Raw genomic sequence first — 19,933 nt, 5'->3', positions numbered from 1 at the left:
TGTACCAAATACTGTACATATACTTGGCCTAAGTACTAGAATTAAAAACACACAAGATACAATATAAGGATTTTGTACACCAACTTTATGGCATTTATGGCCAGAGCGCTGCCTTGACTTCAGCTAATCAAGTTCCCAAGAGACACTTCCCTATCTCCATCACCCTCCTGTAGTAGCCCAACCAAATCCATGTCATCAGCACACTTGTACACATGACTTGTACACTAAATCTTGAATTTGCATATCATCAGTTGAGATTGAAAACTGTACGGGTGACAGGATGCATCCCTGCGGTGTGCCTCTGTTCAAAACTGGTAGCTGTGACATAGCAACATAGTGCATAGTAAGGTCGATCAGAGAGAAAGTTCATTGTATTAAAGGCTCAGATGAAATCTATGAATAACTCTAGCTGAAGATGTTTTGTGATTGTATTAAGTAACACAAGAGTTGTATCTCCATTGCCTCGACTACTTTTACAAGCGAACTGGGTCGCTCTGACTATATGAGCAGCTCCATACACTTAAGGCTAGGCCACACTAGATGATTTTAACCTTGATTCTAAGCCTGACTGTCGTTCGGTGAGATTATAAACAGTTTCAGAATTAGTTAATCCAGTCTGGCCGGACTCGTGTAGTGTGAAGCGGTCCAAGACTTACCAAGACTGAAATCTGATATTGACAGTTTAGCTCAATGAAGAAGAAACAGAATGAACCAGAAAAGAATTCAGGTTTAACAACAACTCGCTCTTGATGAGTTGTTATATGATTTTATTTTGAGGAATAAATTTGATATAAAATTGTATAAAATGGCAATGTGGCTGTATCACATTAAGTGAAGGAAGTCTCATACAATATTCATCAGTGTTATCCTTGTAATAATGTCACTTTGTAATGCAAATGAAAACTGTAGCTTCTCTACCATGAAGCAAGAAACCACAGAACACCTATTTTGTATTTGTACTTGCAGTGAACTGTTCTGGACTAATGGGAAAAGGTTTTTGAATGACAAAATCAGGTAGTGTGCACGCTGTTGCAAGGCTGACAGCCGCCTCACTCCCAGTAAGCACAATGCGAACATGGTAACTAAGCCAGTGGTCGCCAACGATGTGCCATCTAGAGCATCTGTTTCTGCAGGTTTACATGCCAACCGAACACTGCAATTTCACTTATTAACATCGAGAGAGAAGGAACTAATAAACTACAGAAATACTTATGATGGAAATACAATATTTGATGTACACAAACAAAAACTTGTATGAATGATTAAATTACTAATATTCCATATCAGCAAGTGTTGCCATAAGAACGAGGCAGATGCGGAATGCTTCTGAATGCTTCTGAACCACTGACTCCTATTTCCTTTTGTGATTTTGAAAATCTAACACCAGTGGTTTGTAGAGAAAGTGGATCTGGAAAAAGTCATGGAGACAGCATTGCACAGGTTTTGAAAACTGATATTTCCCATTTCTTTTCTTTCTTTTCACCTTGACTGTATTAATATCATTTTTAATAAATGCAATCTACCATAAAGACACTTAATGTACTCTTTACTGACCCACAGTTTTGTTGTTAGGTGCACCTTATTAATTTTTGTACAAGTGACATTGGTTTTGACCTTGATATCCAAGCCTACTTTCAACAAAAAATAAAGTCAAGTTATCTTGCCCTGCATGTGTTAAACAACACTGAAAACCCTTAAAGAAAACAAACTGCATTCATGGTGGCCACAATTTCAGTATTAATGTAGAATGTATTTGTAAAAACTCTGGCCTTCACCCAGGCTGAAGTAATTCATAATAGCTTGGTGTGAATGAATTCTTAATCAAATATGTTATGATTCAACTGTTTTCTTTCCATCGTCCATTCTGTCCCACTTGTTTCATTGAATGTCTTCAGGCATCATCATACTATAAAGCAAGGAATCTCTGTCTGTATGTGTCCTTCGCATATCTCGAGAACCATTCGTCCGATCTACTTCACACTTGGTGGGTGTATCGCTGGGGACCCAAGGACGTGCAGTGTCAAGTGTGAAGTTGTTTGGATGAGTGGTTCTCGAGAAAGCTGCAAGCAGCAATACCGGAGGCCAAGCAATCGGCCTGTTCCGAACAGGCATGTTTTGAACGGGCACTGCACTAGTTCAATGAAACATGATTTCAGGCATGTCAGGTAATCTGGTGCATAAATGTTGTTTTAGGCTACTCAGACTGATCCCCTGGGCCATAGACACTCTTGGTTTATCTGTATTTCACAAAGCAATGTAATTTTACTGGTATTATGGTGTGCTGCTAAGTTATATTTGTAATGAAGCTGGTCTTCGTTGTTTTAATGGTTTTACAAGCAGCTGACACAATGAAGCTGACAAAGACACACTGAATTCTTGGTTATGGTCGCTGGAGAATTGTTGTCAATGTGTTTTTTCCAGGCGAAATGTAAAGGTAACAAGTGAAAACTAGCTTGCCAGTTACATGTTTTCCGGCCGTGAGCATCATGGCAAATAATGTCATAGCATCAAATCACCATTAATAGCTCACTACTCCAACTTAACAACTAACATTGCTGCTAACATACACTTAGCAAGGCCTACTATTCTAACGCTACATCTTCAACAAAAGAATAAGCCTTGTTAAGTCCAACAAACAATACGTAAAACCTAAATTAAACAATCTAATGTAAAAGGACACAACTTACCTTATCAGGAAACCAGGGAACTTGAAATTAATCTTCTACTAGCTAGCTAAACACTTTCACAAGCTATTTGAATTGTAGAGAAATGTGAAATGGAAAAATCAATCTTCCAATTCAACTGCAGTGAAGCATCAGTAGTATCAGCTGGTCTATAAAGGTTACTATCACAGGTGTTTCAGACATGTTCAAGTTCATGAAAACACTACAGGCTCTTAGACAAAACAGCAACATCAGCATGTTTGAGAAGCATTTACAAAGCATTTACTAATACCAGTCAGATTGTTTTAGGTGGAGTGACAGCTCTGCTAGACAGGAAGTTCAATCCCACCTATTCTAATGGTGGTGCTTTAAATAATTCTTAGATGGGCTGAAGATCCCGAACAAGAATCTCATATGGTCTCCTACAACTAACTGTGGGCGATCACCATCCACACAGTCCACAAACAGCATTGGATTGCTGTGTGAAGTGAGGTGTGTGTGAGTGTGTACCCTTGCCAGTGTGTATGTGTGCTATGTGTGTCCACATTTGTCATGCTGCCACTGTCCTTGCAGATCAAGCGTAAGTGTGTCTAATCTGTGTAAAACGAAGGTGACATATGTCCCAGTTAGCATACAGCAGCAGCGTACCATAGACGTAGTGAGATGACATTATCCACTATAGATGCTTAATGGTGAGTCCATGTGTTTTTTGGCTTGTAATTGGGCAGTGTGAACCTAAACGAACCAAATACAAACATTTGAAAAAACAAACTGTTTGTGTGTTTGCGCTCTAATTTAGTAATTTAGTTAGCGAATACTATGTCCCATACCATGGACTTATGTCTTCCCACTCTTTTTCTCTCTCCCATCTTTCCTGTCTTTCTTCACTGAAAACTATCCAATGGAGCAGTGGTTCTCAACCAGTGGGTTGAGAACCCACTGTTTTTTTTTCTCAATTTTTTGCTTTCTTCTTGTGAAATACTAAATAGTTTTCAGCTTCTAGGCCTTCTCTGTCTTCTCTTTTTTTAATGGTGGGTTTGACCAAGGCTCTGCTTCTGATTGGTCCACCGACTTCAGTAAGGATTATCGAAACATTAGCACTTTCACCCATATTTGTCTGTTCATTTCTATGGGGCGGCTGTGGCTCAGGAGGTAGAGCTGGTCGTCCACTAATCAGAAGGTCGGTGGTTCGATCCCCGGCTCCTCCAGTCTGCATGTTGAAGTGTCCTTGGGCAAGATACTGAACCCCAAATTGCTCCCGATGGTTGCACCAGCACCCTGTGTGGTAGCTTGCCGCCATTGGTGTATGACTTTGTGTGTGAATGGGTGAATGTAGGCATATTGTAAAGCGCTATATAAATGCAGTCCATCCATTTCCATTTATTTCTATGTCAAACTCTTCCTAAGATAATATTTTACACAAAACACTAATTTTCACCTAAATTCCACTGAAAATAGTTCCGCTTCTGCTTGGTCTACAGATTTGTTTGTTCGTATGTGGTAACTGCAACTTTGCGGTTAAACAATCAGTTATCAATAAATCATAATAATCAGATTATGTTACTGATTGAGTGTAGCATTGAATTATGTTACTGATTGCAGTTTTAAGCAGGTAATCACTAGTAGTTATACTAGCCTCCCCAACCGTGCAACTGTTTTTTTATGCAGAAATATTTGTTCTCCTGATCCCAGAGATGAGGTTCTGCTGAGTAATAGGTATATAGCATTACTGTCCAATGAAGGTATTAAAGGATAGATATTAAAAGTGTCATCTGCCCCCAGTAATTTATGAAAAAATCAACAGTATATTGCTGGATTGCTTTCTCCCATGGTTTGACTTCACAGATTGCCTCATAAGATTTGGCCTCGACCAGTCCCTGCAAATGATTTATTCAACTGACCTCCAGCCTTCTAAGATAAAATATTTGCGATAACAGGATTATTATAAAGTAGATTTGTTTTTGTGTCTTAACACTCGAGTTAAACTGACTTGTATGTTGAATTATGATGGTTATTCAAGTTGTGAAAGCCTAATGTCAAAATGTCCAAACAAGACCCTAAATATACCTCACATGTACATGGCAAAATAAATTCTGGTTCAGAGCTTAAAGACACACTGTACAAAATAGAAATAGACTGTTTGGACATCCGCTATCTAGATTTCAACAGATCACAAATCCACTTTGTCTTACATTAGAGATTAAAAGTGGGTTATAAAAGGGGTTTATATGATGTACAATCTTTACATATCAGTCTGAAAACAACAAAACACATTGTACACTCGACCAGCTCAACATATTTGGGATGACCTATGATTGTCTCAGCTGTCTCAGTATGAAACACAAAGCCATATACCGTATTTAAAAAGAAATTACTTTCTTTTTTTTTAACGTATATTGCAGTTTGATGAAGTGTAAATAAATTAAATGTTATATATACTGTATATACTGTGTAAGTTTTATATATTACCTGAAAGACATCATATAAGATATAAGAAACTTTAATGATCCCTGTGAGGAAATTCTGTTGTTTCAGCAGCAAATAGTAAAAGGATAGAGAAAAGAAAAATAGAATAAGAATAGAGCAAATCAGGTTTATATAAACATATGTACTTGAAAATGTATGAATGATAAGTCTGAAGTGCTGTGGCATGTCTGAGGGTGGGCAAAATAACAGCAGAACATACTGAGACAAAGAAAAAATGAATGAAAATAAGTATAGTATGGAAACATACCAAATGAATTAAATATATACAGTATGAAATAAGTGAAAAATAATATCAATATATAGAATATACGAATGAAAAGAAGATGGGAATATAAAGAAAGTAATTATGTGAATTTATAGCTTATATACAGGATGTGCAAAATGTGCATTGTATTCACATCAGCAGGTCAACAGAAGGTCATACATATTACACAATGTCTAGGCGATTAGATGTGTATAAATACATTCAATTTACAGATGTAGATAACATGTACAGAACGTGCAGTTTTGGATTATGCGCATCACTAGCTGTTCACCTTATCAAAAATTCCAATTATAGGATCCATTTGTGCAGAATATGTGACAATGTGCAAAAGTGCATGTGCATTATTGTTTGTTCTCATTAAAAGCATCAGTATCCAAGCACATTTGTGGCTGGAGGTAGCATATAAAAGTGTCCAGAAATATGTACAATACAATGGGGTTCACGATTCAACACAACCACTATACAATGTAATAAAAGTTCAATGACAACAAAGTATGACAGTGCAGAATTAGTTTTATTTCTGAGCCACAGATCTTTCTAGCAATGGCATTGGCTTGATAGAACAAACAAAAACTCCCCACACAATGGGAGTTTTTGTTCCAAAACAGAGTAAAAAGAGTGAGTTGTGAAAGACAGATTTCTTGGCACCTGGCTAAGTAACTGTTGAGTCATTTGCATTGCACAACAGCCCTATCAACCCTTGCAGATATGCTTTTCACCCCTTTAAAAATGTAAATGGTTTGCGGTCTGGTGAACTGAAATGATGCAGTGTTTTGGTCCCACACCACTTGCACTGTTTGTAACACTGAGGGCATTATACCAGGATTTTGCAATGAACTTGCGAACGTTCTGCGAAAATCTAAGAATGTGACTATTCTCTCGTTTATTTCAGTTTGAAACAATGGGATTGCAAAACCTGATGTTTAAATTATGCGCTCCAGCCGCACACCGGCGCGCCGCTCTCCAAAATGTAACCGAGTCGGAGGGAATGTAAGTTTGATGAATCACTCTGATTGGCGAGTTGAGAGTTTGAAGTGCTGTTGAATCAGTGCATTGTGATCCGTGAGATGTGAGAGCGCACATGAAAGTGTTGACTCTCCGGAGTTGTCAGAGCCATCAGGGTCCCTGCCGTGCCACAGTGCTGCTGGCAGACAATAGTAATGGTATGGAGGAACGCTGCTGATCCAGGGAGAGTGTCAAAATCCAACGCCTCGTCTCCTCCCCACCTTCATCTCGCAGCACACCTAATGACACGTCAAAGATCTTGGAAATCATCTCCAAAGTTTCACCAAACACTTTCTGGGGAGAGTTTCTGTAATTGTTCAACTTTTAGACTGAACGTTGAAAGTGTGTTTTCAGTCACACCGTGTGGAAAAATCAAAAGCTTTCATGAATCCTCTTTTTCTTTTTTCTTTTTTCTCCTATCACTTCTGTTCCACAAAATAATGTTTTGGGCTGTCAAGTGCATTTAGAGTAGACTCTAGAGCAAATAAACACTCAACTCTTTGAAGCTTGGTGGAGCTGGTTCAATCTTTCCAGTTTTTGCCTGTGTGTATCTGCATGGATGGCAACATTGAACAGATTTATGTTCCTCTGGATTTCATTTATGGAATGGAAGGAAATCAGGGGAAAGTACAACCTGACCACCGCTCTCCCCCTGTAATTTGCTTGTGTGCTGAGGCAGAAGGGAGTGGTTTTGATGGCTCTGAGTGCCGGGATTCACAACGCTCCATCTCAGCACTAAGGCCCTGATGGTGAATCAGTGGAGTTGCGAAGACTGGGCAGGACTTTTCGTTCCAGGTGCATGGTTTTCAGTAATAACCTGGGATCAACGGAGACGGTGTGAACCACATGTAATTGCCCACCCTCGGAATAGTATTATGGAGAAAGGAGACCTGTTGAGGTTGAGTTTTGTAGCAGGCAAAACCTGGGGCTATATTTACCCTGTGACCTATATATCCTTTGAAAGGATGGTGTTGTGCCAAAATGTGCATCCCCTAAAAATGCCAACTAGAGTAATGTATAGCCTGACTACTTGTAGAATCAATTGATGCTTGCAGTTTGAGATAAAAACACAAACAAGTGTGATCTCCATTCATTATGCAGCAACAAGGTAGGCTAGGTTCAGTCTTTGTAATGAACATCTCTAAAATGTTGTCTTACGAAACGACAGGAGAACAATCTGCAAAAATTTAAATGATTTTGTTTTCTTCCCTGTCATGAAATGGAGGGACACCATCAGGGGAACCACAAGTCGTGATGGAAACAAATTTTGGTGCAACACCAGACCTACATCAGTACAATCAAAATGTTGTGTTTGATGACAAGCATTTTGAACTTCCAGAGACTTAGAGGTATTTGGTATTGAAATAAGAAGAGTATTGCCAGTAGTGTAGTGTAAGGCAGTGGTCCTCAGCGTGGGGTCCGGGGATCACCAGGGCTCCTTGAGGGTTCCAGGGGGTCCCCAGCAAATTGTTCAATTGTTAAACTTCAGCATTATTTCATTTACAAGTTAACACATTAGAGAATGTAGAAGAATTACTGTTTTGATCATAGTTTCACTGTTATCTCTCTACCTACAGTGCATATAGTCATGGGATTCTGGACAAAATCATATCTAACAATAAAAATATTCAGATTTGGGTTTGAGAGACAAAATCTCATCAAATGGGGGTCCGTGGTCCTAATGCGGACTAAACTAGGGGTCCTTGATATGAAAAAGGTTGAGAATCACTGGTGTAAGAGAAGTGGTTTACAAAGCCAGTCAAGGCTTACACTGAATGGTTAATTGTCCAAGCTCTGCTTTGGATGGGCCTCAGCCCACCAGCACACCTAGGGCAGAGTTGGAAGTGCTGCTGGTGTTCTAATTAATGTTTGGCTCAGGCTGATGTAGACAAATGGCAGGAAAATTATGCCTGAGCCTGGTGCCTTTTGTTACCGTATGTGCGCTGCATTTGTGAGAGGCATGGACTCAAAGATATTACTCAGATTGAATGTGACTAATTAGGAAAGCAGTTTTGATATGCACCATAATCTTGCAATGCATGCACACACACACACACACACACACGCACACACACACACACACAGAGGTTAGAGTAAGTGTCAGACTGTGTTGCGGAATATGATTACTCACATAGCCTTTGCCCCAGAGTGGCTTTCAGTCACTTAGTCATTTCGGTTAATGGGTTTTAGCGCAGTCTTCATTATGCGTGCTCTGCCTCCTGTCCTGTTATGCTTTAAAGATTCAGGGATGCTGTTTCATCCTCTTGGCCCAAGATCTTCCCTCCTGAGCAGCCAGTTGGTGATGAGCCTTGGGGACTGTCTGGATGCTCCTGTGGTGCTTTTGGACCAGTAGGCTTAAACAATGAACTTTAAGCTCTCTTTGTTGCAGCCTTGGCATTAGTCAGTGATGTTGATATGCAGCATGTCAAGAGATTGATGTGTATCAGATACTTAACTTTATTAAGATACATCAACACAGGGAGGGGGGCTTCTTACCTTGCAATGTTTTAACCCTGACACTAATCTGCGAGATTAGTCTCCATCTTTGTTGCTCAGCCTCATTGCTGTGGTGTTTCTGCACTGCTCTTCCCAGAGATCACCTGTCAATCAAACAGTGTGTCCAGAACTGTGACGTCTTTTTCCTTGGATTTTCTGTTGATGCAGTTTGAGTTTCTGTAGGTGGCGCTCTTTTCTTTGTCTGTTCAGCCATGGTGGCTATCACTACTCATGCTAACTACCCAGTTCTTATTCTGTTTATTACAAACAAACTGTGAAACGCATCACTTCCTGTGAACCAGAGGATTTTTCTCAGGAAAGAGCTACCAGACACCGGGTGTTTAGAACAGCAAATTTAAAAGCTTTCGTGAAGTTGGTACAGGTTGAATTGCAGATTATTACTTCAAGCTTCATAGGAGCTACACAGTACCACTACCTTTAACACCAGTTCTCTTGCCTCCTCCTAGGTGTCACCCTATGATTGCGTGAGGTCTTAGCCAATCAGCAGCAGTGTCAGGACCAGAGCAGAGAGCGCCAACAGCCAGATCATGGACCATACTTTCAGATGGGCGTCGCCCCTCACCGTGGGAGCCCTTCATCTCCTGCTGCTGGCCAGACTGGTGCTGCCGTCCCACACAGAAAGTGAGTATCACTATCGTCCCTCCACACGAGGGAACGTTGCTGTGCAATTTTCTACACAGCTCTGAAATCCCCACTGGAACTAATCTACCTGTTTGAATATGTACAAACAGGTAAGATCCATTTAGTTTCACACAATCTGCAGAGGCAGCTTTCCAGTCTGATGTCTGATCCAAGTTTGAATGTGACTTTGTTACCGAAACCCAGTGCTGCCGTCGGATGAAAAGCTTTTCATTACATTTATTTTGAGACATTAGTGTAATTGCGGTAAACAAACGAGACCGTCGCCAAGACGATTGGCAGCCTCTACCGGCTTCTACGCTGCATTTTACACATGCAGCGTGTTCTGTGAATTTAACGGCACAGGGCTCATGTGTGAAAAAGAGCCGGTGTCGAAATGCCGGTAAATAAGTTCCACCGATTTCACTGCTCAAGATGTCGTATTGTTACTGGTAAAGTTCTGTATCGACCATATGTGTGAATAATGCTGTAACGTTAATGGTATAAGCATGCACATCATAGGACGCTCTGTTGTGGAACTGTAGGAGGGAAATACAAACCAGTATACAACAGGCTGTAGCTTTACTATTTTGACGAAAATGTGTAATTGGACAGACGTGGAAATAAGAGAGATCCTGGACGAACTGATTAGCCCGCTGTGTTTTCAAACTGCAGTGACTCTGGCAGTTACGTGTAATTTCTTGGAAATGACAACAGTGGAATTTAACGCTATTGCCAGTGTTGTGTGAATGGCAGCATTATGTTAAAAAAACAGAAAGACATGTCTTGTGTGAACAACAGAAACTGCTACCTTTACCGGAAAAAACAGCAATTTTACGGGTTTCATGTGTGAAAGAGACTCAGATTAGATTTGGCAGGAAATCTGCTGTATTGCTTTACAGCACAAAACAGTAAGGGGACGCTGTTCTTCCAACACAAAAGGAGCTAAAGCGTTTCTGGCAACAGCAGATGGTAGAAGGAGTGAAAGGCAGATGGAAAAACAGGAGGGGGACAGGAAGCAATGGGGTTTATGGGAAATTTGGTCATAATTTGGAGAAACACTAGCATTACAATACCACTGGTGTTAGAGGCTACCAATCGTCTCCATCATGCTCTCATTTGTTTACAGTATGACAATTAGTTTGACAATGATGTATTGATGTTTAAAAATGATACACATAGCACTTTTAAAGTTATGAATTCGATAGGTTTATGAAATGGGTTTCATAAAGTCTAAGGTTATAAAACCTAAACTGGAATTCTGAGGTTTGACAAGTATTGGTGCAAAAGTTCACATTTTTATCTCAAAGCTATACACAGCATTCCTGGGCTTCTCATCGGTCATGATTGTTCAACAAACTTCTTCTTGGTGTTAATCTTAGCCTGGTTAAGTGTGAATGCCAGGAGCTGCACAGGAGTCCCACTCACACAGAAAGCTTCTCACAACACTGTTGTTTCACTGTATTGTCACCCAACCTTCCCATTGTAATGTTACACAATGCAAATTACCTTGGGAGTTTGTATTCACATTATTCAACTGGGATGTTTTTAACAGCATGGTACTGCAGCATTGTAGTGAATTAGCTCCAAACACTGTTCCTTTGTCATGCAATGTGCTCTATGTATTTCCTTAAGTCAAGGCACCACAGGTGTAAATGGTGATTTGATTGGTTGCTTTTGAGATATTATAATATTTTGCTGTTTATGTAACTAATCATCAAATACAACTATAAAAATAGATTTCTACATGTTTATACATTTTTATAAAAAGAAAATCTGAGATTATATACTATATATAGGCCTGTGTATACTGTGTATAACATATACATATACTGTACATACCATATACAGATTTGTCAAGAATTTGTCCAAAAAAGGAACATGTATGACTTTATCCACTGGGACAAAGTGTTCTGACATTTTGTACAGTTTTTATTAAATATTAGCTCATTTGAATATTTAAGATAAATCCAAGTCATAATGCAAAAAGTGTTTGTATGTGTGTCCATATTCAACATGTCAAATTTCATTCTGGTAGGATGAAAGGATTGTTTTTTCCCTATTCACCTGTGATGCCTAAGACGTTTCATTCCTTCAGGGGTTTTGAGGCTCGGCATACCTTTTGAATGACAGCTGCTTCCTTCTGTTAACACTAGTGTCAAATCACACCTACTCAGACCCACTTGTTACTATAGATTTGCATCAGAAGCGTTTGAATATTGCTCACAGAATAAATAGAGCCTAAAATATCAAATAAAAGCAACATACAGTATAAAATAGATTATAGATTATATGGTAACACCAGGGCTTGAATTTAGCTCCAGCCACCAGCCAAATGCTGATCAATTTTGACTTTGCTTCCACTGAGTCTTTTGTATTTACTGCTATACTTTTGTATTAAGCTAATTAACTGTTGCTAAGATGTCTGCTGGAGAAATTACCCTATCAGTCAAAGTTATGCTCATACCCTGCGTAAAGTAACATGCAAATGAGTTGAACACCAACAAGGATAGCAACATGCAACTCCCATTATGAGTATTGATTCAGACAGATGGGGGTCATGGCTGGGTTTGGAGACTAACAAATTAGCCGAACGCACGGACCAGACACCGGCTAATGCAATGATGTTGTTTTGGTACTCCCATGAGAGTCCCGTAGAAGCAAGTCAGCTATGTGTAATGAGCGCGATGTCAAAATTGGGACGGGCGGGGAGAGGTCGAGAAAGGAATATTAAGAAAATGGGATTCCATATTAGTCTGGTGGTGGGCGGCGAGGCAGACAAGTCGGATGTTATGTACGGTTGATAGCGTCCGTGCAGACCGGTGGCTTTATAAGAGCTGATTGCCTTTCGGGAGGAAAAGGAAAAGGCCTAAAAAGAGCTGGGTGTTGCCCAAAAACCGGTGAGGCCCGGTGGTTACATTTTCTTTCACTTACCACTACATCGCCATTATCTTCATGTACCACTATCGTATAGGCCAGCAGACTGCTTAGTCGACCAAAAAGTATTGGTTCAATCCAGTAGTGATACTGACCAGCTGTATTGGTGGTATGAAAGGTTAATTTGTGTGTTATTTTGACTGGGGGCTGCATTGCATTCTGGTCTATTGAGGCTACTGTCGGTGGGGAAATTTGTATCTCTGCCTCTGCTACAATGGATTTTTCAAAGCCCTCGCTCTTTGATTCAGAGGGACTGACGCCAAAACCTGACGTATAGATTTTTATAGCTGGAAACTGTTCTTCTATCTGTAATCACTGTGTAATGAGTTTTCATCGGCTTCATTTTGTCTAGTCCTACTGTAGCCTACTGTATTTGTCATTTTTCCTATCAATAGCAAAGTTTTTGAAGTGTGCTATGGCGATTTGAGAGCAATGTTCTTCAGCATTGGGAAAGGTTTTCAGTATGTAGGCCACAGGCAGGACTATCCCTCTAAGCCACGGAGGAAGCCCTCGGAGGGCAATGTTACTGATCAACAAGTTCATTATCGTCTCTAGCCTGCTTTATGGCTGCAATAAACACATTGTGTAATTTCCCACTGTAATTTGCCAGATAGGAAAGTCAAATTCATCAGGGGGCTGCGTAAGCAATTATCTTTCACCTCGAACACTCCTCAAACGCTGGAATATTTTTCTCAAGCATCGGTGAAAATGGCCTCTTTCTACATAGCTCTGGAGTGTAAAAAGCATGAACAGACAGAATGATATTATGCCTGCATGTGAAACACCAAGTGTCCCCTGGGAGCTTGAGCCTTATTAGTGGGAGTGCTTTACAGTGGCCACCTCTCTGGATCTCATTCTCACTTCAGAATGCTTTGGAAAAGCATACTGGGCCACATGCAGAGTGTGGTTTACAATATGTTGAGTTTTGCCTCTTGGTGGGAAATGCTGCTTTGATTTCCCAAGGCATATACAACCATTCCACCTTTGGCATCTGATTATGAGCCATATTGACAGAACTTTCAGACCATACTGCAATGAGACATCTGTATCTCTGAAACTGTCATGTTCACAGACCACTACTGTAGGTAGTTGATTCTAGTGAACTGATCTATGGAAAAAGGAAATCCTAGCCCCAGTTACATCAATGACATTTTCATGCTTTTGTGCGAGCTTTTGTAACCTATGATTCTTAAGTGAATTCAGTTATCCTTATCTTCAGATATCAGATCAGATATCTTATCTTGTAAATACCACTGTGATGACAGAAAAAATAATATTTCCTCTGTCTGTTTGTGTTTCCCTTTTATTGCTAGAAAACCTGTCAAGTAATATCAAGAACCACACATCATGTTATATCAGCTTCAACAAATTATTAAATGCATTCACATGTACTGCTTGAGCCTGGCCAGCACACCTATTGTGTTAGTCCTCCTGGAATCAGTAGTCTCCCACTATTTCAGTCATACTGAACTCAAAGGTTTTGATAATGGCAGTTTTTGTTATTTCAGTCCATATACTAGGTAGAAAACACAAAATGCTATAAATTACAAATCTCAGACACGACTCAATGCCTCTCTCTCCCCACCCCTATTGACCATGCAGACCCGCTGCTGCGACAGTAGCCTATTCTACCATATTTCCTTGTTATTATTTTGTCTTCTATTTAATATTACCAATATCTGTGGGAGATACTGGAGCCTACAAAAAGTCCTACTTGTAATTCCCACTTCTAGGCTGACGTGAACAGTTTTTCCCAGTCAGCAGTTCGTATTTACGGTAAATCTTGTATGACGTGAACACTGCATAAACTAAAGATAACTCCATTTAGCATTTAGCAATACACAGGTTGTGGTGACTCTAGAGGACATCAGGCTCTGCTGTTATAAACCTACAGGACCTTCAGACAGGCGCTCACTATTAGGGACTTCACACCTTCAACACTGAAATTGTATGTTCTCAACAGGTGTTTTGCTACTCAGCCCTGGGCCTATTTTATGGATAGTACACTGTTACCTTTTTTTCTCCTACTCAGGCTTGTAAGAAGTCTTTGTGTGCGCAAGTCCCCAGGGTCACATACACATCATGATTTGCAAAAAGAATCTGTTTATTCCCTGTTTCTTTGCCTTCCTCCTTCAAACTTTCAAGCACTGTGTGGGTGCCGCTCCCATGGTTGCGTGGGAGGCAATTTTGAGGGTCATGAACGAGGAGCAGCAGAGAACAATGTATTATTTATAAGAACAAACACAAGTGGTAGCAGTGTCTTTGCATCCAGGCTCTCCAAATGGAAGTTTAGATTATTGAATTTCTCACAGGCTTGGCTGGCCTGCTTCTGGGTATGTCATTCTGGAGGAGGACGCAGAGGTAAAGATGTCCGTATAGTAAATACTCTGTTCAGCCAGACGCTCTGCAAGGGCTTTGTATGAAAGAGGTATTACTTAAATGTTCATTACACTTCCCCAGTGCTCCTCCACACAGATTAATCAGTCTGCTTGTGTGGGCTCAGATGCATATATATACTGTATTTCTCAATGAGCATGCTGAGTTAGCTGAGACTAGCTGTTAGGGACTGAAGATGAGACACAGTAGACTTCAGGTTGGGACCTTAAAGGAAAAATCCACCCTCAGATACTCTTTCACTGTTCTATATCATCAATCTGTGATGTTCAGTGCATTCCGGGAATTACTTTGTGATAACGTATTGTAATTTTTTGGTGTACCCACTTTCCCTTAACCTGTTTCCAGGTCTCAGAGGATTACGATTGGATTTGCAATGTCTGTGTTGGCAGAATGCAGCTGATAAGACTGTAAATTGATTGGTTCATTGGAATGTAAAGCTTCATCTTGATTCAGCCGAGCTCTTCCTGATGGAGTTGTTTTGACGTATGGATTAAAACCCCAAAGTGTAATGGCGGTATGGCATTTATTTATTTTTTTTTATTCATTGAATAATTTATTCACACTCGCAGAATGATTGACTGCGCTGTTACATTACAATTAGGAATGACAGCAGATGTCATCTAAACACGAGTTTGTAAACACCTCATTGAAATGGACCTGCAACTGAATTTCAGTGGGTTATGAAGTTTGCAAAAGGTCCTTGGGTTTTCTGGATAGTACATTTGCATTTCATAGTTTCATTAAAGTCAGAATTGACTGCTTTTCTCAAAATGAAAAGCATTATTTGAATATGATGAAAGCATTCATGGCATCAATGTACATACTAGTGCGTTAGCATGTATTTGTGTTGTGCATGTATGTGTGTATGTATGAGTGTGTGTGTGTACTTGTGTGTTTCACATGTGTACTGTAAGTAAGTGTGTGTGTATTTGATTGTTCCTGAATGTAGGTATGCATAACTCATTTGTGCACTAATACATAATAATCTGTTGATGTTGCCATGTTAATTACATTTTCATATTCTCAAACCAACAAAGCGTGGCTCTAATGTGCCAGGGACAAACAGATCCTTCAGGGCCTCTGTCAGCAGTCAGCAGGTACAAACTATCGCCCAGTCTACACAGCAGAGACAATAGCTGACAGTGATCCCATCTCTACATGGTCGCCATCTGAAAAATATCCCATGGGTATGATATGGGTGATGCCCCACATCACCCGTATCAATGATGTATTTCAGTTTCTGCTTGTGCATGTTTGAGCTGTTCCTATTCAGACTTGGACTATTCCATGTTTGCACTGAGGATTTAAGGCGTGCCTTTCAGCGGATTCATTCAAAACCTTGGCTTCTTTGGCCTTTCTGTCGGTATGGTGGAGAGTCAGGCCAAGGACTTTTACTCTGTTTCGTGTTTTTCTGGTGAGGCACTTAAATACGCAGCACCTTGAATTCAGTTTTCTTTGGGATGATGACGCACAAAGATTGAAATTGCCCTTGGGACATTAAAAGGTGGATGAAAACAATAAAGCCTGCTTTACAGAAGCTGAAGTTATTTAGTATGTTCTGCATTTCTACAAATAAAGTAATTACTGAAATAATATATATATCATATATATAAAAAATAAATTATAGACCATAGATGAGTTTCTGTATGAGAACCGTTTTCAACTCAACGCACTGGTAAGTCACTTGCAGTCACTTGCAATGCTCATTGCAACTTTGCATAAACACTTGTTGACTGATGACTCTCTGCATGGTGTAATTACCCATAGGAACATGTTACCTGAAGGAACATGAAAGGACGTGAGCTGGAGTAACATGTTACCTAATGCAACATGGAGGGATGTGAGCTGGAGTAACATGGAGGGATGTGAGCTGGAGTAACATGTTACCTGAAGTAACATGGAGGGATGTAAGCTGGAGTAACATGTTACCTGAAGTAACATGGAGGGATGTGGGCCGGAGTAACATGGAGGGATGTGGGCCGGAGTAACATGGAGGGATGTGGGCCGGAGTAACATGGAGGGATGTGAGCCGGAGTAACATGGAGGGATGTGGGCCGGAATAACATGGAGGGATGTTACCTGGAGCAACATGGAGAGATGTAGGAAGCAGTGAAGTAATTGACAAGATTTTGGTCAGAATCAATCGGTATGAATGAAAGCGATGTGAAAATAGGGTCCAGGACATAGTTGTGCTTAAAGTCCTTGTCTGAAATGGGCCCTAAATGACTACGTAGCATGCAGCTACCGGGCGCCCATTGGTTTGAATGAGAAACGATGTGCAGCAACAGTAACGACCCGTGTTCCAGTTCACTGAAGTGCAAATGCAGAAACTGTTCCTCACTTTGTGACAATTGCCTGGTGAAGAAAAATAACAGACTAAAATCCCAAATGTCAGGGTATCCCTTTAAGGTGTACCGGTGCATTGCACGGCTTATTCCCGCTGTGTATCAGAGTTACGAGTGCAGTGAGCTCCTCAGACAGCTTCTCCCTTTTCTCCCCGCAGTCATGTATGTATCATCTTCCCGCCCGGCCTCTCCACCACACCACAGCAGAGGGAAGTTACCGACATACACGACTGACAATTTATGCTGACAGGCCCGTCAGAGCAGCGCTGGGGAACTGGCAGGATTTTAAGTGTTAGAGGGCAGGGGAATTGTGCTGTGAAACTAAATGAGCAGCGTTTGTTCTTTCCTCCGTCCATCAAAGTCTGCTCACTTGATCACCCGTAAATGCACTGCTTCTCTGTTTACACACATACAAACTCAATCACACATCACAACGTCTCGCAGGATGTTAAAATATTGATTTAAATAGATTTTATTTATTGATAATGCAGGAGACCAAGAACATATTTTTGTTTTAGGACGTGGTACTTGAAATAGATTTTAAATTGAAATGCTGCATGCAGCCAGTGTGTTTTACTAGTATGGATTGCAGTACTTTTCATTCAATTCAACAGTTTACTTTGTCTTTATTCATTGCTGAGAATTAAGCTGGCAGCATAATAGGCTATGACACTTTCTTAATGGAACACAAGGCATAATGAAGGCATTTTACTCTGTATAAATTAGCGTTGATGGCTAGTGTTTTGTTCCAACTAGTGGCAAACTGCATTGTCCTCTGCACAACTAAATTGATTCTTTTTTGAGTCTGAGCCTGTCTTGTTATTGAGCGACTTTGCATAAGTAAGTAACCCTCCGTTCCTCCCCCGTGTCACAACATTCACGTTGGGAAGAGAAACTATTTTTTTTATTCTGTGAAATGCATGTCAGAGATTCCACCTGGGGTGTCCAGAAGTAGGGAGCCAGATTGTTTATATGTCACTTTGACTGATCAGAGGTTGATTTGCATGGCTGCTCCCTCTCAACTCCAAAGCCTAATGAGACACTCTCAGAGGAGAAGAGACTTTGTGTGAAACTTTTGTCATTTGTCACTGTGAATTGCCTCTGAAACACAGCTTTCTTCCGCCTCACACAACATTTGACTGCCTGGCTGCATGCCTAGACACCATTAAATTCTTGACTCCAAATGAGAAAAAGGCCCTGTAAGACAAGTATGCTGTGGTGGATGACAATGAGACGTGAAACGATAGGCTGTAAACCAGGGAGTTTAAGAATAGGTTTAGTGCCGTGACCTGGGAAAAGTGGCAAGTGGCCAGTCGTTTTTGTGACGTCCTTTTACCACAGTCATTTTCCACCTCCTTACTCTTCCTCCAAGGCAGGATGACATCTGTCACACTGTAACTACTGACCCACATACATGAAGAATTGCATCCTAAAATGAGTTGACAACTACTACTCTACAAAATGGATTGGCGACAATAAAGTAAAACTCACTGTTGATTGGTGAAATTAAAGTAAAACTCAACATATAAAGGTGCAATAAGTACTTTTTTTTTTTCCACCGTAGAACAAGATGATCACAATATATCTGCAGGGGGTTGATAGGGTTGCTGATCAGTACCAATCACTCAACCATTACTTGGCCAGGTGTAAAACTCACTTTTGTATTCTGCAGCTGTATTCTGTTTTGGAACAAAAGCTCCAATGCAAACACCAATTCAAAGTGAGCATATGGTAAAAAGAAGCATTTCTATCATCTGTAGCTTCATCTACCTTTTCAATATCATATAGCCAACAGATGCATTATGAGATGGAGAGCTCTTCTTGGAGAGCTCTCACACACACACACACATGGAGTTGCGGAGCTAAGCGGGAGAACTGTCTCCATTGTCAGCAGACAGTCAAATATAGGCTTATAACTGTATTTCAAAGCGATATTAGCCTGTCAGTAAAAATCAGACATCAGTGTGTCACTGCTGTCTACTGCTGATATGAGGTGAGGATAGGCTCTTCCTCAACAGCTTCAGAGGTGTCAGTCTGTGAAACCTGCACAGAAACCTGCCTCACCTGCCTTAAGAAGCTGCTAACCCACCTTAAATAAATGTATTAGTATAGCTTTGAAGCTTTTCAAGCTCGAGTTTTAGTGTCCCATGATGGTCTAAATGCTGTTTCACCCTGACAGGAATACAATTCTGGGGGAAACAGTAGATACTAATTGTCGTGAAAATGATGAAACACAGTCCACAAATATCAGTATTCAAAACCCCCCATCGGTCAAGTGCTAGTAAAATGGTATGGAGTGATAACGTTGCATTGCTACTTGGCATAAAGAACGACTAGCAGCAGCGCTAGCCAGTTAGTGTAGCATGTAAGTGCCATAATGTGCTGTGTGGATCGATTCCCTCGGTGGTGTTAGAAAGGCACCGGAGTGAACCAGCCTGCACTGAGCTGCACTCTGTCGCCACAGGCTTCTGCAGCATCTGCTGAAAGGCACCATCTCCTATTTACTGTGGCATCATTTACGGGAGTAATTGAATGAAGAAAACACTCTGCTCTTTGGAGCTAAACCACCCATGAAGAAGATGAGCTCATAACCAATACAGTTTATTCCAGCAATTATTCAGTAGCCTGGAGGATTTTAGATATAAAAGGCGAGTCTGATAAATACTTTGTGTTTTGGTGGGATGCCACAGCTCTGCACA

The 19,933-nt window shown here is 40.5% G+C and overlaps 1 protein-coding gene across 2 annotated transcripts in view; it reads left to right on the top strand.

Annotated features, from left to right (window-relative positions):
• Positions 1 to 19,933, top strand: part of ptprfa (protein tyrosine phosphatase receptor type Fa) — a 205,681-nt gene that overhangs the window by 14,065 nt on the left and 171,683 nt on the right. For both annotated transcript variants that reach the window (XM_071531031.1, XM_071531030.1), the window contains exon 2: positions 9,384 to 9,558. In XM_071531031.1, the coding sequence (XP_071387132.1) occupies positions 9,465 to 9,558 (94 nt within the window). In that variant the 5' untranslated portion in view covers positions 9,384 to 9,464. The remainder of the gene's footprint in view (positions 1 to 9,383; positions 9,559 to 19,933) is intronic.

This window comes from Centroberyx affinis, unplaced genomic scaffold, assembly GCF_046629955.1.
Source record: "Centroberyx affinis isolate AG114_WGS23_722 - 3 ecotype Tasmania unplaced genomic scaffold, CSIRO-AGI_Caff_v1 ptg002023l_1, whole genome shotgun sequence".
Classification (NCBI taxonomy): Eukaryota; Metazoa; Chordata; class Actinopteri; order Beryciformes; family Berycidae; genus Centroberyx; species Centroberyx affinis.
This window is presented reverse-complemented; position numbering and strand designations above follow the sequence as displayed.